Source organism: Galeopterus variegatus, unplaced genomic scaffold (assembly GCF_000696425.1).
Source record: "Galeopterus variegatus unplaced genomic scaffold, G_variegatus-3.0.2 Scaffold6886, whole genome shotgun sequence".
Lineage (NCBI taxonomy): Eukaryota > Metazoa > Chordata > Mammalia > Dermoptera > Cynocephalidae > Galeopterus > Galeopterus variegatus.
In genome coordinates this window covers 70,153-89,333 of record NW_007732997.1, presented here as the reverse complement: position 1 = coordinate 89,333, position 19,181 = coordinate 70,153, and the positions used below count along the sequence as shown (strand labels likewise).

At 37.3% G+C, this 19,181-nt stretch overlaps 1 protein-coding gene across 1 annotated transcript in view; it reads left to right on the top strand.

Annotated features, from left to right (window-relative positions):
• The window catches only part of LOC103606847 (gamma-taxilin-like), a 31,255-nt gene that overhangs the window by 1,760 nt on the left and 10,314 nt on the right, over nucleotides 1-19,181 (top strand). The window contains 4 exon segments of the mRNA XM_008591384.1: nucleotides 3,710-3,801; nucleotides 14,203-14,373; nucleotides 15,794-15,988; nucleotides 18,688-18,807. Of these exon segments, the coding sequence (XP_008589606.1) occupies nucleotides 3,710-3,801; nucleotides 14,203-14,373; nucleotides 15,794-15,988; nucleotides 18,688-18,807 (578 nt within the window).

Genomic DNA, 19,181 nt, shown 5'->3' with positions numbered 1-19,181 from the left:
GAAACAGCAGCAATTTAGCTCAACAGTACAGCTCAAGTACTGGTTCCCACAGGAAATTCCCCATTTTAGAACTAAGCAAAGGACAAAAAATTAGTTCTGGCTCATGCACATGACCTTGGGGCCCACCAGGGGACCTGAAACATGGAGCCAGGGACCAGACACCCTGTCCACAACCAGACACAGTGCCAGCCCCTTGGGGCCTACCTGGGGTCCTGAGGCTTGGAGCCAGGGACTGGACCCCCTACCCACAACCACACACATTGCCAGTGCCACAGAACATGCCTAAAACATCACCTCCATGCAGGTGGCCCACCACAGTAAACACAGCTGCTGCAATAATGGCTAGACATCACAACCACCACACAGATGGGACGCCAGCCACTGGAGTGCATTGACACAGGAGAGTCACGAGCAGAGACCAAAGAAGAGAAGAGGATGTCTCTCTCCACAAAGCCCATTGCAGAGTGACAGAAGTAGCATCTGCTCTATGATGATATTGGGGGACCTGAACACACCTTTCAGCATTGGTCAGATCATCTATGCAAGACATCAACAGAGTAACCATTACTCTTCCAGAGGGAGAGAAGAAATCTAGGGTTATCAGTGGTGGGAAGAGGAAGGGAGAGAGGGATAGGGAGAGATTGGAAAAGGGGATTAAAGAATAAGTACAATTTGTAACAATACACATACTAGTAATATTGATTTGATCAACATTTGTCAACAACTGAATCCCCAAAATATGTATAATCAATTATGATTCAGTAAAAAATAAAATAAAACAATAACAAACAAAATCTTCAAGGGCAAAATAAATAAATAATAAAAAATAAAATAGTAAAAATATGTACTTTAAACAGTTTGATTAAAAATTTTTATGAAATTTCAGGTTACATGTCTGTTGTTTCTTATACATCAGTAACAACATTTCATCTTTTTTATTTGGCTTTGGAATGAAAGAGAAAAGATTTTAATACTGAAATTTTATGTGCATAGAAAAGTATTATTGAAAGTCAACTTGTTTTCCCTTACCCCATAATACTGTAAAGTATACCAAATATTAGAGTTTTCTAAAGATTATTTTTTATAAACCATTTTATATATGAGTGAACATCTTAAAAAATCAAAATTTACCTAACCTCAGTTAACAAATAGAACATTATGTTTTGAAGAACCATTTGCCCCCTCTTGTCACAGTCACTTGCTTCTTCCTGTCAGAGCTATTAAGGTTCTCTTTTTTTTCTTTTTTCTTTTTTTTGTCTTTTGTCTTTTTCCGTGTCCGGCAATGGATTGCAACCCTCAGTGTTGCCCCCGTACCGGACCGGGACCAGCAATGGGATCGCAACCCTCAGTGTTGCTCCCGCGCCTTACTCAGCCAGTGAGCAGCCGGTCTGTATGTGGGATCCGAACCCTCGGCGGGAGCGCCGCCTCGCTTCCCAAGCGGCGCACTGTAGCAGTGCACCACCGGGCCGGCCCAAGGTTCTCTTTTAAAACACCTTTCCCAAAGAGAAGAGCTTTTCTGACTCCTTTTCTTTGTATTAAACATGGTTAGTATCCAGAATATGCACAGCAGATTATCAGAAAACTATCATAACTGGATTAAATTGCTCGTAGGAAAAAATGTCACAGTTGTTTGTATCTTAGACAGTGAGTAAGAGCTAAACATCTGAACTTCCTTGTATATTTGTACTTAACTATGAGGAAGCTTTTTAAAATATTCCCTACCTTTTGTAAAATATCTTATTTGGAATGTTATTGTTTTAACAGTGGTTAGGCAAGAGAAGTTCTTAAACTTTCAGTGAGTCTTTCATTAAATTTAAGTGCCAGGGGGCTGTCCAGTTAGTTCAGTTGGTTAGAGAATGGCCTTAGAATACTAAGGTCAAGGATTGGGATCCACATACTGGCCAGCTGTCAAAAAAAAGTTTAAGTGTCAAATAGCAAGCATTGTTAGTTGGTAAATGAAGAAATATGGGGGGATGCAGAAACAGAAAAACAATCGTAACATTTGTCTGGAACAACAAAAGACCTGAATAGCCAAAGCAATCCTGAACAAGAGAAATAAAGCCAGAGGCATAACACAACCTGACTTCAAATTATACTACAAAGCTGTCGTAACCACAACAGCATGGTACTGGAATAAAAACAGACACTCAGAGCAAAGGAATAGAATAGAGAACCCAGAAATTAACTGATGTACTCACAGCCAACTTATATTTGAATAGGGCAATAGGAGCATATATTAGCGAAAGGACTGCCTCTTCAATTAGTGGTACTGGCAAAACTGGACATCCGTAAGTAAAAGAATGAAACTAGACCTATACCTCTTGTCATAACCAAAATCAACTCAAAATTGATCACAGGCTTCAGTATAAGACTTGAACTATAAAACTACTGATGGAAGATATAGGAGAAACACTTCAGGAAGTAGTGAGCCAAGACTGATTAAGAGCCCAAAAGCACAAGCTACAAAAGAAAAAATAAATAAATGGGATTATATCAAATTAAAAAGCTGCACAGCAAAACAATCAACAGAGCGAAACCACAGCCTGTAGAATGAGAGAAAATATCTGCAAACTATATGTATCTGAAAAAGGGTTAATATCCAGAATATTCAGGGAACTCAAGCAATTACCTGGTAAAAAACCAAATAACTCAATTGTAAAATGGGCAAAGGAGCTGAAGAGACATTTTTCAAAAGAACACATACAAGTGGCCATCATGTACTTAATAAAATGCTCAATCATGGAAATGCAAATTAAAACTACATTGAGATATCAGCCGCTTAGACTGGCTGTAATCAAAAACAGATTTACATGTGCTGGCCAAGATGCAGAGAAAGGAAATCACTCACTGTGTTGTTGGGTGTGGAAGTTAGTACAGCTGCTATGGAAAACATATGGAGGTTTCTCAAACAATTACAGATAGATCTTCCATATGATCCAGCAATCCCACTTCTGAGTATATACCCAGAGAAATGGAAATGAACATGTTGATGGGTTACCCATGATCATTGCAGCTCTGTTTACAGTAGTCAAGATATAGAAGCAACCTAAATGTCCATCGACAGATGATTGGATAAGGAAAATGTGGTATATATACACCATGGAATACTACTCTGCTGTAAAACGAATGTGACTTTGCCATTCACAGCGACGTGAAGGAGCTTAGAGAAAATTATGTTGAGTGAAAAAAGCCAGACATTGAGGGAAAAATACTGAAGTCCTTACTCTTAACTGGGAGCTGAGAGGAATAATAAGGAAGACCACAGTGGTGCGTTGGACTTGCAGAGGGAGAGAACATACCAAGGGCTGCCAGGATTGGAGTAGGGGAGGGAAAAGGAGGTCGTGGATGATTGGGCAAGGAACATGGGAATAATTTCAATGTGTGGTGAGGGGCATGCTGACAGTATTGATCTGATCACATCTTGGGCACAGGTGGTGAGAGTCAGCTTTATACCCCATTAGTATGCATAATCGATTAAAAAAAAAAACGCAACCAAAAAAGAAATATGGAGGGCTGGAAAAAGTGCTTGCTAAATCAAAATTTAAAGATAGAGTCCCTAATTTAGTAGGTAAATCTGTTTCTAATTATAGCCTTGACTTATTTTTCTCTGATGCCTGAACCTGTGAAGTTTTATGTGGAATTTACAGATTGAATTAATTTCATACTTCTGGTACACCCCCACTCTCTTTTTTTTCTTATTAATCATCAGGAAAAGAAGTTCTATTATTGATGCAAGCCCTAAACACTCTTTCAACTCCAGAGGAGAAGCTGGCAGCTCTTTGTAAGAAGTATGCTGATCTTGTAAGTATTTAATCAAGAAAGCAAGGCTCATATAAAATATGGAAAATTGTGTGTGCTTGATAAGATTTTTAAATGTAATTTGTACATAGCTTTCAATGTAAAATTATATTCTAAAGTTGAAGAAAAGAGTCTGATTTCTTGGTACTTAACTACTGTGTGACTTCATTTTATACAATATATAAAATATTGTAATACTTTTGAGATGTGGGGTAGATTGCCTTAAAACTCAGTCAACGTTAGGATTTCTAGGTTAGCATTTTCATTCCTATGTTTAGATGCTTACCAGGTGGGACGTAGTGGTTTCTGTAGAAAAGTTTTCTCAAAGGAATTCTAGGCAGGAAAGCATTCATCATGGTAATTGAAATGTGAGTTAAATAAAATTGTCTAGTAAACAATACTGTGTCTCAGGAAATATTTAATTAGCGTCTACTGTATGCCTGGCATTGTTTCTATCTTTCAATCAAATTCATCTCATAGAGGAGTTTGTTGTGGCCTGTGTTATTTTAAGTAGCTTCATTGTTTCTCTGGGAATATAGAAACACTTAAATTCAACACTGAACATGGAAACCCTGCCAGCCTTTTTAAAGTGAAGAATGGGACAATTCTTGAAATTTGTGAAGAATGATTGTGTGAAATTTTTAGAATTGGTTCTAAAGTAATTTTTAAAATTCTTGTATTTTGTGAAATATTTGTGTGAATTATCACTGACAGTTTTTGTAACATTCCAAATGATGTTAAAGCAGCTATTCCATATCATGAACACTACCATGTTTTGTTAATGATTATAAGAACACAGCCATAACAGTTACAGTTACTATTCCCTCAAGTGGGTTCATGTACCCCACTTAGCTGGCATAAGCAGCTTGGCCCATTTTCATACTGTGAGAAACAGGAATATCTGAACATCACTGCAAATGCCTATTGAAGGGTTAGAGATGAAAGAGCAAATTTACTAGAATAGTGTAATGTAGTGTGGTCTAGGGCAGTCCTCAAATCTCATACATATTATCTGGGGATCTTGTCAAGTTGCAGATTCTGATTTAGTAAATCTGAAAAGACAGCTTAAAGTTGGCTGGTGGTGGGGATGGGGGGATGACTAAAATACTGTGTTTTTAACAAGTTTCTAAGTGGTACCAAGGCTGTTGGTCCAGGTTTTCAGTAAGACTTTGAGAAACACAATTCTATTGGTATTTATTTACTTAAAATTTTGTTGTAGGAGAGGATGGTATGGTTGTAAGAATTGCTGCATACATTTTATGAAGTGATACATTAAAAACTTGCCTTTTCTAAGTGGCCTGTCTTTGAGTTAGATGTGTTCTTATGGATATTTGTAGTTCCTGTAAATACTTGGGTTTAAAAAACAAGTTTAAACCTTTGTTTCTTGAAAAAAAATCTCATTTCCTAAAAAAGAGAGTATGTAGCAGGGAGATCTCCTTGATAACATCACTGTCAAAGAAAGTTTTTGCAAGGAGTTCAGAAAATTTCCCTGTTGCTATCATCATCTTTAGCTGTTTTTGGTAATATGGTATTCAACATTGTCTTACATTAACAGTTTATTTGGGTATAAATGTTAGTTCTATAGATCATGGATTATTCTGCACTGTAGTATTGTATTTTTGCTAGTTCATTTTAGAAAGACTATGTAATTGTTATCCCTGATCATTACTTTTATCAGGTAACATAGATTTATTAAAAGACGATTGAGTTTCTAAGCAACAAGTTTTTACCAAATGTTGTAGATACATATGACATTATATCTTTAGATGACCTTTAAGTAGTATGTGTAGAGTGTACAGTATATAAGTGGAAAGTGTCTTATTGTTTGCTCTTCTACTTTAATATTTTCTCATGTGTTTCTGCACCTACCAGTTATCTTAATTTCTTTTGTCCTTTTTCACTTTGGTATTCTCCTTTGCATTTTTTAGTAAAGCAAAGAGAAAATGATTGTATTTCTTTAACTCAAAATCTGTGTTTCAAAAACTCAGTTTTCTCGACTTATGGTTTTCCAAAAGAGAAAAAATAAGAATAGACAGTCCCTTTAGTTGCCACAACCCATTTTCTCCCAGTTGCTTAGTGTCTCTTCTCCCAGGGCAGATGGTTGAATAGTAGTGTGTCCCTCGTAGGGTTATAACCTTCTATGAAGCACATTCAGGAGCAGCACTGTGAGGTCCCTTCCCTGTTGGGAACACTGTTTTATGTCCCAGATGAGCTTAAATCTTGCAGAATCCCGGTGGACTTGACTGGAATCCCTCACAGTCTACTCCAGTGGAGGAACATGTGACCTGTCTTTGATTATTATCAACTCCTACTTTAATCACAGCTGCCAGTACCAGTTGTCTATAAGAAATATATTTCTAATGCTCAGTCTCTGAAACTCTGTACTAAGGCACAGCAGATTTGTAGGCTCTGATTTTCCCCATTCTTCTTCTTCCTCCTCCTCCTCCTCCTCCTCCTCCTCCTCCTCCTCCTCCTCCTCCTCCTCCTCCTCCTCCTCCTCCTCCTCCTCCTCCTCCTCCTCCTCCTCCTCCTCCTCCTCCTCCTCCTCCTCCTCCTCCTCCTCCTCCTCCTCCTCCTCCTCCTCCTCCTCCTCCTCCTCCTCCTCCTCCTCCTCCTCCTCCTCCTCCTCCTCCTCCTCCTCCTCCTCCTCCTCCTCCTCCTCCTCCTCCTCCTCCTCCTTGATGATGATGATGATGATGATGATGATGATGATTTTTTTTTTCTTTTTTCTGGTGGATGGCTGGTACAGGGATCTGAACCCCTGAACTTTATATTTTAACAGGTATTTCTTTTACAAGTTTATTTTTTCTTTACCGTTCATCTATTGAGATGTAATATATATTTCTAATTTGATTTATATCCAGCAAACTTGCTAAACTCAATTCTCATAGTTAATTCATAACATCTTTTGGATTTTCTACATATACATTAACATCAGCTACAAATACTGATTTTTTTTTTCTTCTCCTATTCTTTCCCTTTCACTTATTTCTTCTTCTTCTTCTCCTCCTCCTCCTCCTCCTCCTTCTCCTTCTTCTTCTTTTCTTCTTCTTCTTTCTTCTTCTTCTTCTTTCTTCTTTCTTCATCAACCATTCCTCTGTCACAGTAGTATCTGATATGTAGCACTAGGGGATTAGGATTTGGGAAATGGAAGCTGTCTGAAGTGGTTGTCAGTGTCTTTCCCCTGATCACATTCTCCCCAATCCCCCCAAAAACACAAACAATTCATGGTTGTCTTTGATACTGCTTCCCCATAAGGTGCAAGTTCCAAAATTCTCTTCCATGATTAATACCTCAACTTCTTGTATTTGCTGAACACTGGCTCTCATCTGAGGACCTTACTTTCTATCTTTTTCCCCCTTCCTATATCTCAAGGCTAGGAGGTGAGCCTTTCTGTTATCCTCTCTTCTTTCCTTAAATCTGTTTCATAGCATTTAAAGCATGTTTAGCAATGCTGCCTTTTTCTTCTCATAACTGTCATGGACTATCTTTCCAGTTCATTACTGAAACACTGCACTGAATGTCTCTGTCCCAGCTTCTGCTCTTTTTTTCTTTTTCCTTTTTGTCTTTTTTTTTTTTTTTTCCTTTTTTTTTTGTCTTTTTTCATGACCGGCAACGGGATTGCAACTCTCGGTGTTGCGCCCGCACCTCGCTCAGCCAGTGAGCGGCCGGTCTGTATGTGGGCTCCGAACCCTTGGCGGGAGCGCCGCCACACTCCCAAGTGGCGCACTGTAGCAGTGCGCCACCAGGCCGGCCCCTCCTTTTTGTCTTTTTACTGACCGGTAACGGGATCGCAACCCTTGGTGTCGCGTCCGTACTGGGGACCAGCACCGGGATCGCAACCCTCGGTGTTGCGCCCTCACTGCGCTCAGCCAGTGAGCGGGAACCGGTCTCCACATGAGATCCAAACCCTCGGCGGGAGCACCGCCTCACTTCCCAAGCGGCGCACTCTCCAGGGCACCACCAGGCCAGCCCCCCAGCTTCTGCTCTTAATGAAGATGATTCTTCACTGTGAACAGCCCATACAAAATTACGATATGGCTTCTTGTTTCTTTCTTTCTTTTTTTTTTTAATTGTGGTAAAATATGTAAAACATAAATTTACCACTTTAACTTTTTTGTTGCTGTTTAATTTTTTTTTTTTTTTTTTAGGAATTATCGTACAGCAACTATACCATTGTTCATTCTCAGAGCAGTTTACATAGGATATTAGAACCTATCTCTGCATTCTCACCAGCATTTGTTTTCTGTTTTTCTGGTAATAGCCATCCTAATAGGTATGAAGTGGTATCTCTTGTGGTTTTGTTTATATTTCCCTAATGATTAGTGATAATAAACATCTCCTATATACTTATTGGCCATTTCTATATCTTCTTTGGAGAAATGTCTAATCAAAGTTGTTTGCCATTTTGAATTGGATTTTTTGTTGTTGAGTTTTAGGAATTTTTTATATATTCTCAATATTAATTCTTTATCAGATGTTATTTATAAATATTTTCTCTCATTCTGTGCATTGCCTTTTCATGTTATTAATAGTATTCTTTATGCACAAAAGTTTCTGATTTTTATGAAGTCTGATTTGTGTAGGGTTTTTTTGCTGCTTAAGCTTTTTATGTTACATCCAAGGAGTCATTGTACAATTCAATGTCATAAAATTTTCCCTGTAAGTATTCTTTTAAGAGTTTGTTGTTTTAGCTATTATGTTTAGGCCTTTCATCCATTTTAGTTAATTTTTGTGTACAGTAATAGATAACGGTCCAACTCTTTTTGTTTTTGTGGCAGTTGGCCAGTATGGGGATCTGAACCTTTGACTTCAGTGTTATAACATCAGTCTCTAACAAGCTGAGCTTACTGGCCATCCCCAGTATCTAACTGGATTTAAATTGAAAGTGTATTGCAAGATCTGAACTTTATTTTTTACATGTGTTAACCTAGTTTTGCTGACATCATTTGTTGAAGACTCTTCTTTCCCATGGGATGGTGTTGGCATCCTTGTTGAAAATCATCTGAACTCATACATGAGAGTTTGTTTCTATGCTATATTTTAGAACATTTTTATATCTGTCTGTCTTTATTCAGGTACCACAGTGTTTTGATTACTGTAGCCTTGTAGTAAGTTTTGAAATCAGGAAGTGTGACACCTCTACCTTGGTAAACCTTTTTCAAGATTGTTTGGCTATTTGTTCTCTTGAGATTCCATGTGATTTTAGGATGGATTTTTCTACTTCTACAAAAAATGCCTTTGGGATTTTGATGGGGATTGCATTGAATACTGTGTAGATCGCTTTGGGTAGTATTGCAATCTGAGCAATATTTTTATTTTAGTATAGCTGTGACAGCTGTCTTTACTTTTTACATGGGTTGTCTCATAAATCATTTAGAAAACATAAGTAGAGTTGCAAAGCATAGTAATACAGTACCAGCTTTTATAATTGCCCATGTAGAAGGGGTCTTCAAAAAGTTCATGAAGGGATTCATATTGTCTTTTTTTTTTTTTTTTTCCTTTTTGTCTTTTTTCGTGTCTGGCAACGGATCGCAACCCTCAGTGTCGTGCCCGTACCGGACCGGGACCGGCAACGGGATCGCAACCCTCGGTGTTGCTCCCACACCTCGCTCAGCCAGTGAGCGGGAACCGGTCTGTATGTGGGATCCGAACCCTCGGCGGGAGTGCCGCCACGCTCCCAAGCGGCGCACTGTAGCAGTGCGCCACCAGGCCGGCCCTATTTTTTCTTTAAATTCTATTTTTCCATGAACTATTTGAAATATCCTCATATTTATTCTTAATGGAGATACTCATTTCTTCATCTGGCTTTGAGTTACTGTCTAGTATTCTTTCAACACGAGGGATTCTCTTTAGCATTTCTTTCATGGCATGTCTTTTGATAATGACTTACCTCAGATTTTATTTGGGAATGTCTTAATTTTTTCCTTATTTTTGAAGGAGAGTTTTGCCACATGCAAGATTCTCAGTTGAGGTTTTGTTTTGTTTTGTTTTTCCTCTCAGCACTTTGAATGCTACTGACTTCTGATCTCCAAGATTTCTGCTGAGAAATTAGCTGATAATTTTATTGAGGATCCTTTATTGAGTTGCTTCCCTTTTGCTGCTTTTAACATTTTCTTCATTTTTGGCATTTTCCAGTTTGATTACAATATATCTCAGTGCAGGTCTCTGAGTATATTCTACTTTGTGTTTGTTGAACTTCTTGGACTTGTGTATTTAGATCATGCATCAAATTTGGGAAGCTTCTGGCCATTATTTGTTCAAATAATCTGTGTCCCTTTCTCTCTGTTTTTTATTCTAGGACCCCAGAATGCCTCTGTGTCCACTTAATGGTTTCACACAGATCCTTTGGGCTCTATTCATTTTGTTTTTCAATCTTTTTTCATTCTGTTCCTTACACTTGGTAATTTCAATTGTTTTGTCTTCAAGGTTGCTGATTGTTTCTTTTGCCTTCTTGAATCCCTGTAGTGAATTTTTCATTTCAGTTTTTTTTTTAATTGTTTATGAATATTCGTGGGATACAAAGGCAATTGTTACCATTTGTGCCCAAGATGTAATGGCCAGATCCATACTGGCAGCATGCCCATTACCACAAATTGCGATTATACTCCATGTTTTCCTCCCAATTTTCACCAACCTACCACCCCATCCTCCTTTGCCTGACTCCACTTTGCATCCCTTGGTGTGCTGTTTTCCTCTGCAAGTCCAACACACCACTGTGGTCTTTCTTTCCTTCCCTTTTTCTCTCTTAGCTCACACTTATGAATGAGTACACGTGGTATTTATAAGTCCCTGTGTGCTTTGTTTCTTTTGCTCAACGTAAGTTTCTCTAAGCTCATCCATGTTGTTGCAATGGGAGAATTTCATTCTTCTTTATGGCAGAGTAGTATTCCATGGTGTGTATGTATATGTATGTATGTATGTGTATGTGTGTGTGTGTGTGTGTGTGTGTGTGTGTGTGTGTGTGTGTATATATATATATATATATATATATATATATACCACAGTTCCCTTATCCAATCATACATCAATGGATATTTAGGTTGGTTCCATACTTTGGCTATTGTGGACAGAGCTGTGATCAACATGGGAGTGCAGGTATCCCTTCAACATGATTTCCATTCCTCTGGGTATATACACAGAAGTGGGATTGCTGGATAGTATGAAAGATCTATCTGTACTTGTTTGAGAAATCTCCGTACTGTTTTCCATAGTGGTTGTACTAATTTACAGTCCCACCAACAGTGTGGAAGTGATCCCTTCTTTCCACATCCTCATAGCAATTGTTATTGTCTGTCTTTTTGATTATAGCCAGTCTAACTGGTGTTTTAATTTGCATTTCAGTGATGACTAGTGATGTCGAGGATTTTTTCATGAACCTGTTGGCTACTTGTATGTCTTCCTTTGAAAAATGTCTGTTCAGCTCCTTTGCCCCTTTTTTAATTGGGTTATTTGATTTTTTTACTGTGTAATTGCTTGAGTTCCTTGTACATTATGGATATTAACTTCTTGACAGATGCATGGTTAGCAAAAATTTTCTCCCATTCTGTAGGTTGTCTTTTCACTCTGTTGTTTCCCTTGCTGTGCAGAAACTTTTTAGTTTGAAATATTCCCATTTGTTTGTATTTTTCTTTTGTTGCTTGTGCTTGCAGGCTCTCATCTCAGTTTTGTACGTTTTAGCTGCAGAATATTTTTTTGGTTTCTTTTTGTTTTCTGCCTCTTTATTGATATTTTCATTTTGTTCATACATTGCTTTGCTGACTTTGTTAATGTCTTCTTGTAGCTCCTGGAGCATTATTAGTACAGTTGTTTTGAAAACTGTCTAGTAGGTTTACCATCTGTTCTTCCTCACAGACAGTTTCTGGTGATTTTTTTTTTTTTCCTTTGAACAGACCACACTTTCCTGTTTCTTCCTACACCCCATGATTTTTTAACTGAAAACTGGACATTTGAATCTGCTTTTTCTTTTCTTTCTTTCTTTTTTTTTTTTTGTGGCTGGCTAGTATGGTGATCCTGACCTCAGTGTTATTAACATCATGCTCTAACCAACTGAGCTAACTGGCCAGCCCTGAATGTTTTGATATGGTAACTGATAATCAGATTCTTCACTTCCCTCCTTTTATTTTAACTATTGTAAGATATTAGTCTCTTTGTTGGGATTCAGCTTGATGTGTAAACTGAACTGAGGTCTTGTGTCTTTTGTGGGCCCCTGTGCCTCTCCCTGGGTGCACATGGTGACTTTCTAACTTCCCTGTATAAGTAGCTATTTTTGAATATCATAGTCCTTAAAAGTATGGCTACCCAAAGGGGGAAAAAGGGAAAAAATGAATGGGAAAAATAATAATAAAATAGGTTTAGTTTGTTTAAATGTCTAGATGCCACTTCCGCCCTGAGGGAGTTGCAGCAGTACTGGTCCACCTCTGTATCCACACCATTTTGATCATATGTAGCCATCATTAATCAATGCAGATTCCTGATATTCTGAGATCTAAGTTCTTGTTGCCCAGCTAGAGCCTATAAGCTGCTCCAGGAATGTGCATATGGATGGCTGCCATTGGGTTGTGAGTTAGGTTGAGGGTATCTCCTGCAATACTATTGACTTAAATGAACTAAAATTAACTAAAACTTACTAGCTAAGTCTTCCCTAGTAAGTGCAAACCTTCAGAGTTCCAAAAATAATTCCATTAGACAGATTCTGCCAGTGCAATTATTGCCTAGGTAGGGAGATGAATTCCTGATTCGCTTTACTCTGCCATCTTCCTTGATGTCACTTTGATCTCTTGTTTCTCAACTGCCCTGCCATTGTACCACTGACTGCCACTCAATGTACTATATGATCTCCACAGTCAAAATTGAGTGTTATAACCCATGATTAGTCCAGTGTTCATGGTGGAGAATTCTCACTGCATTTTGTTTTCTTCATGCATTGTAATAATGAATACATGGAGTCTACCTTCTCCCTGCCCGTACCACCTTTTCCTCTTTCTTTATGTCTATTTTTTTAATTTAGATTTCATACATTATCATAATCAGTCTCTGGAAATAGTCCTTTTTCCTATTCTTTATTCACTCCACTTGCCAAATTAACTCCAGGTATCCAAAAATACAGCATAGCAGATGAAAATGCAACCGAGTCTTCAGAGCTGTTTGGTTATCTTAATATCTTCTCCACAGTTATTTATATCATTGTAAAACCACCACACCGTATCACCTCTTTCATGTGAGTGACTGTGCCTCTTATTTCTTAGAGGAAAGAGAAGCCATCAGCCTGTCAGCATCTTGCCATAAAGTGTAATTGGATCTGCACCCATCTCCCGGCATCCTTTTGTTTGCGTTTTTATCATTAATGTTTATTAGCCCAATACCTAGTATTTAGCAAAGCTTTGTGTAGTTAATATATCACCATTAGTGCAAGACAGTAATCACTTATTAGCTGCAGCACTAGTAATTTGTCATTACTACTGCTGTTAAAGAATACAGTTAAAATAGCCATGATACTGTTTTTAGTTATGTTCCTTTGGAGTGACAGGACAGACGTAGAGTTAATAGAGAATTTGTGCAGTATGTGTTGTCAGTTTAAATGTGCTGCCCTTCATAGTCATTATTATAAAAGTAAAATCACCAAAGTAAATTATTTTTTCCTAAAGGAATTTTTAAAAAGGTGTTTATTTAATAGCTATAAGTGTGTTGCCTGTAAGCATACTTGATAGGGTGCTTGAGATGTCACTGTTGCTCTTGAAATGTTTAACTGAAAAATATTTTATTATTCATTAATCTTCATAAATTCTATACTCAAGTATCAACTAGACTGCCATTTTATATGTTAGTGTAAAATAGAATTCTGTCTTCTAAATCTAAAGCTGACTTAACTCGCAAAGAATCCCAAATGCTGCTTGTTATATTCTAATTTTGATGGCTGTTTTAATGAAATAGTTTTTGTGTGTTCTTGTAGAAAAGAAAAACTGGATGGTATTTATTCCTAAGAAGTTTTTGAGTCAGTGTTTTGATTTAAAGATCAGTTTTTGTTTTCAACAGGAAAATTAAGATTAAAATTATCTTTCTGGGCTGGCCCTGTGGCTCGCTCAGGAGACTGCAGTGCTTGTAGCGCCAAGGCTGTGGGTTCAGATCCTATCTAGGGATGGCCAGTGCGCTCACTGGCTGAGAATGGTGCAGACCACACCGTGCTGAGGGTTGCGATCCCCTTACCAGTCAAAAAAAAAAAGATTATTTTTCTTTCTATACTAAATTATTGCATACTTTCCTGCATACATCTGGAAAAGAGAGGAGTACAAAAGTTTCCATGGTTGTAATTGCAGTTCTTCTGGCTGTAATATTAGTTCTTACATCTGTAATTCAAATGTTCTTAACTGCATTTCCTAAAACTAATGTGCTTGTTAATTTTAGCTGGAGGACAGCAAGAATGTTCAGAAGCAAACGAGGATTCTGCAGAAGAAGCAAGCCCAGATTGTGAAAGAGAAAGTTCTCTTGCAGAATGAACACAGCAAGGCTATTTTGGCAAGAAGCAAACTAGAATCTATTTGCAGGGAGCTTCAGCATCTCAATAAGACATTAAAGGTTAGTTGGTTCAGTTTTCTGTTTTTCGGGAAGTACTTAAACATTGATTTTATGGATTACCTTGTACCTATTTGGAATAAGTCCTTGTCTGTACTTGCTTAAATAGGAATTGCATGTAATGGCTGGTGGTTGATGACTCCCCAGTATACTTGTGCTGATAGAAAAGGATCCTAAGCAAAGGACTTTATGGGGTTCTTGGAGACAGACATACTATTTTGTTTTTTATTTTGCTTGAGCTAATGCTGTGTGGAAAGTCATTGTAAATTTAAGGCTTACTCTTTCCATGTTTTAGTTTCCTGCTCAAGTACGAGCTCCTTCCTTAATGTACCTTATGCTTGATCACAGACAATCTAGATGACGTTAATATTCATGTCCTCAGCTCTTCTGCTTAGGAAGTTCAGATTGCCAGATTTTCTGCTGACCACTGATATAGTTGATTACCATGTCCTGCTCTGGTAAGAAATGAAACGCTTAGCTGAAATGAAGAAAGTAGTAGCAATAGACTTGAGTCATCATGAGATTAAGGGGGAAAAACTGACTGCAAGCTCTTCTATGAATGTTAATTGTCTGGACTGCTGCTCATCCTAAGCTGTTCAGTTGCTAAATACTTATTAAAAAGTTCTTATAGTTAGGCTAATTATAAAGGCAGAGGGAGCAGGTAACAAAATTTGTGATCAATAGGGGAAGAAGGAAAAGGAGCAGAGACTCTAAAATAATCTGCCATGTATCGGGGAAATTGTTTTCCCTTGTGGTAGTAATTTTAGGAAGGTATGTAGTTGCAGGATGATTTTGATTGTGTAGGATCTCCAATGATTACCTCATTATAGCAAACTCTCCAGGACCTATAATGTAGGAATATAGGACTGTTCATGAAGTGAATTCTTACCTGATGTTAGGCTTTTCTTTTTCTTTCTTTTCTTTTTTTTTTTTCTTTTGAAACCTTGGATTTAGATATAGTAAAAGTGGATGATATTATTTTTCATAGCAAGTCTTTTGACACTTGTATCCTAGTAAGAGTTTGAAAGTAACCTTTGTAACTCCATTTGTCCCTTGTCCCTTAGGAAATGGAAGATCTGGCTGAGAAAGTAAGCTGTGAGATCTTCAGGCCAATCTAGCATGATATCCTGCCATTGAGGAGGATATTTGGGAAGAAACTGTGTACCTTATATTTAGTATAGTGAATATGTAGATGGTCAGATAACACTTATTTTATAAAGAGCAGTTGGCATTTCTCTGATTATATACTTAGGAATAGCTACTTGCTTTTAAATGAGTGCTCTCTGGTCATTAATAAGGGGGAAACATATAGTTAAGAAGAAACCGTTTAGGGCAGCAAAAGTAAACTCATAGTAGCAGCTCTTTTTTTGAGAGTTTTATCTTTATGTCTGTACTATTAACATAAATTATTTTGGATACTAAGGAAGAAAACATGCAACAGTCACGGAAGGAGGAAGAAACTCATAAAGAAGCAACTGCACATTTCCAAATTACTTTAAATGAAATTCAAGCACAGCTGGAACAACATGACATACACAATACCAAACTCCGACAAGAAAACATCGAACTGGGAGAGAAACTGAAGAAGCTCATTGAACAGTATGCACTGAGAGAGGAGGTAACAATGTTTGGTTTTCTTAGACAGCTTGTCAGTGTTAGCAAAATCCTGTCACCATTCACTAAGGAAGTAAAGTTATTGTCCCAGGACAATATTGAACTTTTGTATATGCCAAGTGAAAGGCATTTGTTAGGAAAGGAGCAGGAACCACATGAAAAAAACTAATTGGGGTCATCACTTTGCCCCAGGAGTCAGTGGATTTGATTAAGTAAAGTAATTTCTAGGAGACATGGTAAGCACTACTTGTCTGTCATGTAATACTGGAAAATTATGATTTTAGCATATTTTCTTTTATCCAGACAAATACTCTATATCTCAGATTTAAGTGCCATTGCATTATATCTGCTATTCTAGCCTTAGTACCAAAAATATGGGCATTATGATATTTGAGAGAAAAAAAGAACCTACATATAACCCATCACCTACTTGTATTGGTGGCCTCACTCCCAGTGAAGTAAAAGGTTTACCAGAAGGATCCAGAACTGCTAAACCTGGGTTATTTTACAAGGTAGTCTGGTACTTAGGTAGTGCCTAGATTAAAAGCTAATAAGAATAACCTGCTTAAGTTTTACTTTTAAGGTCAAATGCATAGGGGTAATAGGCTTTGTATTTTCAAAGGGTATATTCCCTATCTTTGTTATGCGTTAAGCTAGTAAAATGTGCTTTTAATGTGTGTCGAACCCCTTACAAAAGTATAGTGAAATTGCTAATTCAAAAAGATTATGACCTACTTAAAATGATTAAAACAGTAGATTTTATGTTATGTATAGTTTACCACCCCAACAACAAAAAAAACATTTATATACTATTCAATACAAATGTCAGATTATTCTGATTTATGGTTTTCTATATTAACTTTGGAAACTTTGTTTTCTTAAAGATTTTGAGCATCTTTTTAGCATTCCCTTCTTTTAGTAGTTTTCTTTTATTTATTATTTTTGGGGGTTTTTTGGTCCACTGGCTAGTATAGGTATTGAACCCTGGACTTTGGCACTACAGTGTAACCAACTGTGTTAACTAGCCAGTTCCCTTTTAGCAGTTTTCTCCCTTGTTTTGGTTAAGTTGCAACCTTAAAGCTGATTCTTCTATCAGGTAGCTTCAGCAGTTATCTATTTGTACATAGTAATTCTTATTTCAACTATTTGGAAGCAAATCCAAGATGGCATATTATTTCACTGATCACTGTTTGGATGTCTTGAAATAAGACTCTTTAAAGAATAACCAAAGTACCTTTTTTTTTTTTTTTTTTTTGTCTTTTTGTCTTTTTCTGTGTCCGGCAACGGATCACAACCCTCAGCGCTGTTCCCGCGCCTCGCTCAGCCAGTGAGCGGGAACCGGTCTGCATGTGGGATCCGAACCCTCGGGCAGGAGCGCCGCCGCACTTCCCAAGCGGCGCACTATCCAGTGCGCCACCGGGCTGGCCCACCAAAGTACCATTTTTAAGTTACATAATAAGTACCATTTTTAAGTGTACCTATTTAAGTTACAACTTATTTACATATCTTGTCACTATATAGATTTCTGTATCCTCCCCTCCTTGTTTAAATCTAGTTCTAAATAAGGTGTTTCATTGATTGATAAGTCAAGTCTTTTTAATACATGCATTTTCTCTTTGTTTCTCCAGTCCTTGCAGCATATTTATTGAGGAAATGTTTTAGGCATAAAGAGAATTTTCTTTTAATTAGTTTTGTTTCATAGAGTTTTCAATGTTCTTACAAGGATTTAAAAATTTTTATATTTTTTTTTAAGAATGATGTACTTCCTTACCACAAATGTAGCAAATGTGGAAAGTATATATGTTCAAGTTATATTACTTTTAAGCCTTGTTTGCTTGGGTATTACAGAGTTTCCTTCCTTTCCCCTATTTTTTGGTTAGGATATAGTTGAGTAATGATCAAATTATTTGCAGTTAAAGACAGATTATCTCTTGCACGCTCCTCCAAACTTAACTAGGATTCCTCTCACAAAGGATGTTGTAACTGAAAGAGGTACTATTTTTCTACATGAGAGAGTATGTTCTGATAAGTCTATTGTATACAATAACCACTTAACAATTTAACTTAGAAATAGTAACAAGCACTTATCAGATGTCTAATATGTGCCAGGCATCAATCACCTGACATAGTTTAATCATTGCATTGATTTGTACAACCTACCTCCTGCAAGGTAGGTGTGGTTATCCACCTTTGCAAATAAGAGAACCGAGTTATCAAGGAAAATTTGTCCTGGGCCATATTGATAGGCTAGGATTTGTCCTAGTCATTCTTACCATTGTGTCTTGTTGTCTACAGCTAAAAAAATTTGGTAAGTTTAAATGAGAAAAAATGTCCAGGAATTATGTGTATGATGAGTGAAATTAATAGTTTGATCTTCTTATTCAGTTTTTTCTTGGTAACAGTTTGAACCTTATTTTCCATGTAGGACAGAAACAGGAAATACAAAACTCGTGATAAAACAACTTACCTCTGACAAGGCTGGGCACAAGACAGTAATCAGGGGGCAGTGGTACTGCATGTGTGGGAATGTTGTGAGGTGCTGATAGGTAGGGGTTTTATGCAAGTGCAGAGACAGAGTTCTTAGCTATGGTGGTATTAGTAGGAAAGGAGGGTAAGCAGGGTGTCGTAACTTGTGTTATGTTTCTTTCCCACTGTGTTTTCTTTGTTTGTTAAGTGATGGAAGAAATTTTGCTTTTCCTGTAGCATATTGATAAAGTGTTCAAACACAAGAAACTGCAGCAACAGCTTGTGGATGCCAAGTTTCAGCAAACAACACAGCTGATAAAAGAAGCTGATGGAAAACATCAGAAAGAGAGAGAGTTTGTAAGTGCTACTTCCAAAAAGAAATTACTGCCAAATTATAACTAAAACCATTTAAAACATTTAACTTTGTTTTTCATTTAACATAGGTCCGGGGCATGCATAGGTTTTTGTTGTTGTTGTTGTTTGTTTGTTTTATCATTTAGATTGACAAGGGAGTATGTGTGTGTGTGTGTGTGTGTGTGTTATAATACATTCAGCTTGTTATTTATGATGAAATTTTTATGTAAAAATATATTGGAGATATTAGGTCAAGTTACTGAGAAAAGGTGCACATTTGATTTTTCCATGCTTAGATTATGATATTCCTTACCAGCTTCAAGAAACTGTGCTAGTAATTTGTCAAGTTAGACTTGAGAGCTGGGAATAGTTAAATT